At 44.9% G+C, this 3,200-nt stretch overlaps 1 protein-coding gene across 1 annotated transcript; it reads right to left on the bottom strand.

Moving 5' to 3' along the window:
- Positions 1–1,025: 1,025 nt before the first annotated feature.
- On the bottom strand, positions 1,026–2,422 carry LOC103975163 (protein G1-like1). Its single transcript, XM_009390072.3, has one exon. It carries the CDS (start codon positions 1,916–1,918, stop codon positions 1,220–1,222), a length of 699 nt encoding a protein of 232 aa, XP_009388347.1. The 5' UTR covers positions 1,919–2,422; the 3' UTR covers positions 1,026–1,219.
- Between the last annotated feature and the right edge of the window lie 778 nt (positions 2,423–3,200).

Raw genomic sequence — 3,200 nt, 5'->3', positions numbered from 1 at the left:
CAAAATGGCATGGGAAACCATTAACACTTGCATCTATATCTTCCAGTGAGTGTAATCCTTTTGAAACAGAAGATAAACATTCTTCAAATTCTAATTAATTGTATCAACAAATCTTACCACAAGATTGATTTTGATTTTTTAATGGAAAAAATCTAATTTGACTCATTGACTTCTGTCTTGGGTGCTGCTGCAACAACCTGAGTTCCTCTCTTTAGACACTGAACTGTATTGAGAGTTTATTGTCACAAAACCTAAATTATTTCCAACGAGATAATTATATAAAGATAAGATCTGATGGAGCAAACAACGCATAGATTAAGTGATACTACTTTCTAAAATAAATATGGATAGGTGGGCTAATAATACTTCTCAAAGTTTATTAGAAGTGCAGATACTTAATTAACCAATTCATGTGGGATTCTTTTATCTCCAACTTTAGTTTCCAAAAAGATGTCTCTCTCCAAAGATAAATATAATATAACAAAAGGGCATGCAATTACCAAATTTAGCAATGTGAAAGACAAAATTTTAAGTAATTATACTTCCATTAATGAAGTTACCAAGAAAGAACCCCTTCATTCTCTCTCTCCCTCTCTCTCTCTCTCTCTCTCTCTCTCTCTCTCTCTCTCTGTTTGCTTGTTTGTGCATAGAATTTGATGTACAAGAAATAGTATTTTTGGGTGGGTTACCTAATGCAGTCACAGGTGAGGGAAAATGGAACTCATGGGAGATCAAAGAAGGGAATTTGGCAAAGAAGTCTCAGATCTTGATTGGGAAAACAACAATGTCAAAACATTATGCTAGTTTTGGTAGGAACATGAAGAGAAGCTAATACTCAGTAAAGCAGGCAATCCCATGTTACTAGTCCATGAAAGAAGAAGAAGAAGAAGAAGAAGAAGAAGAAGAAGAAGATGATGATGATGATGATGAAGAAGAAGAAGAAGAAGAAGAAGAAGCATTGATTCAATCATATCAATCACCATGTTAATTTCCATTTGAATCACATCACCAAGAAGAACTATTCATACTACCAAAAGATCTCAAACATAATCAACATCCGCAGTCATAATTAGCAGAAGAGGATATACATTCAAAGACTCAGGTAAATGTGTGTTCACATAGAGCACATCCACCACTATGTTCATGAACAAGACAACACAGGATATGATCATACTAACCTTCATAGTGGAATGAGATCCCACTGTAACTACAACAGTACTTAGTTGAGCACCGAGAGCGGTATCATGCCACCGGAATGCGCCTCGGCGACCGCCATTGCCGCTGCTTCGTCTCCGCTGGCGTCCACGGTGGGGAGCATCAGATGCCCATGGAGGTGATGTTGGTATCCGCCACTCACCAAGTTTAGGTCGGATTCCGGCTGATCATAGCCGATGACGGGAACTGCCGCCGCCATGGGAACCGGTGGCTGCGGGTTGTAGCCCTGCAGCGGCGGAAAGGGCCGCTTTCGCTTCTTCTTCTCGTAAGCGATCCCCCTCGCTTTGGCCTGGCTGTCCCTCACCTCCCTGAGGTACAGCCGGACGGCGCGCGCCGCGAAGGGGTTGGCCTCCGGCTGGCCGCCGTCCTCCTCGAAGGCGGCGCGGAGGCGGCCCACGAGCGCGTCGAGGCTGCCCCAGGCCTGCCTGAGGGGGCAGGGGCACGGTGCCGGGGGATGCGGGTGGCCGAAGAAGGGGCACCCGGCAGCGTGGACCTTGGTCTTGCCGAACTGGTCGAGGTAGCGGAGGAACTCGAGCACGTGGGCGCCGCTGCACCGGGCAAGCTCGAGCGGCGGGCGGTGGTTGCGGAGGTACTGTCTGAAGGAGTTCCAGTCGCGCCGCTTCTGCGACTCGTACCGGCTCGGCCTGCCGCCGCCATCAAGAGCGCCCGAATTCCCCGAGCTATCCGAGTTCGCCGACGGCATACTGAAACAAGCTTCCTGGATCTTACAGAAAGTCAGCAACAGGAAGAACACAAGGACTTCCGACACACAAAACTTAACCAAGGTTCCTAGGTCTTCTTGTTTGTGCAGACGTGCTTTGATCTAAGCCAACAACCTCTCTTCTCAATCTCTAGTTTCAGATAGATATGGATGTCCTGAAGAAAAACCGAAGTCGCGAACCCTAGATCAGATGATGCACACACAGAAATCTAAGCTTACTTCATAGTAAGAGAGAATCTCGAAAGAGAAAGAAGGGAGAAGAAGCTTTATTGAAGGTGCAGAGAGGAAGAGGCTCAAAGAGTTGGAGAGATCTGAGAATTCGCTCAAGCTCTCTTGGCACCGGAAGAGGAAATGGCTAGAAACTACCTAAAGCCAGAAAGAGTTGATTCGATGAGAAGAACCATGAGCTTTTAGGGGAGGTAGGAAGAAGGGGTCGTGGGCAAGTGGGGAGGGTACATCAGGCAGATGATGTAGCCATTTGAGACTTGAGAAAGAGACACCAAACACTGTGCAGCCCCTAACAAAACATGGGACCTGTAGAAACCATTCAACATGTTGAACTGATATGCTCTTAAAATACCAAGTTATGGTTAAGCAAAACCTCCTTATTTTGATGCCAAAACATGGAAATAACCAAATGCTTTTAAGGAAAGAGTTACTGAGAGTGAAGGAAAAGATGGGGAAGAATGTGTGGAAGCTGAAGGATGAATTGTGAGAGAGAGAGAGAGAGAGAGAGAGAGAGAGAGGAGACAAGTGGTGGGGGCTTCAACGGAGACAACAACTGATGGGGTGTGATGGCATTTCGATGATTCACTTCACAAAGAGAAAAAAGGTCGTCTTCTCCCTTCCCTTCCCTTCCCCGCATTGGGTGTGCAGTCGCATCTTCTTCCTCGGCCCAACCGTGAAGTAGATGCATTTATGACATCCCCGAGCCAAACCCACTTTTTGCTCTGATTAATGGGTGTTAGGAACTATTAATCTAATAATAATGTGCCCAATTCACTTACTAGATATCGAGGGTACGATGCAATTTAGGTTATAATACGAATACTCATGGAGATTACTGGGAAAGATCAAAGTTGATATGTTAGCTAGAGGTAGAAATCAATCAAGCACGGCTGGCAGTTAGGTTCTTAATCTTAATGAATAGTCAAGATTAGCCTGTTAAATAATTGAAGTCAAAATTCATTAACCCTATATTTTGGTAGAATAAGCCAAATGCTGATGGCGCAGCACACATACGTAAACATATATGCACCTACAT

This window comes from Musa acuminata, chromosome BXJ3-6 (genome assembly GCF_036884655.1).
Source record: "Musa acuminata AAA Group cultivar baxijiao chromosome BXJ3-6, Cavendish_Baxijiao_AAA, whole genome shotgun sequence".
NCBI classification, from domain to species: Eukaryota; Viridiplantae; Streptophyta; class Magnoliopsida; order Zingiberales; family Musaceae; genus Musa; species Musa acuminata.
This window is presented reverse-complemented; position numbering and strand designations above follow the sequence as displayed.

What these genes read in the sequence shown, in the direction of transcription:
- LOC103975163 (XM_009390072.3), bottom strand. Translation starts at nt 1,918, where the DNA reads ATGCCGTCGGCGAACTCGGATAGCTCGGGGAATTCGGGCGCTCTTGAT.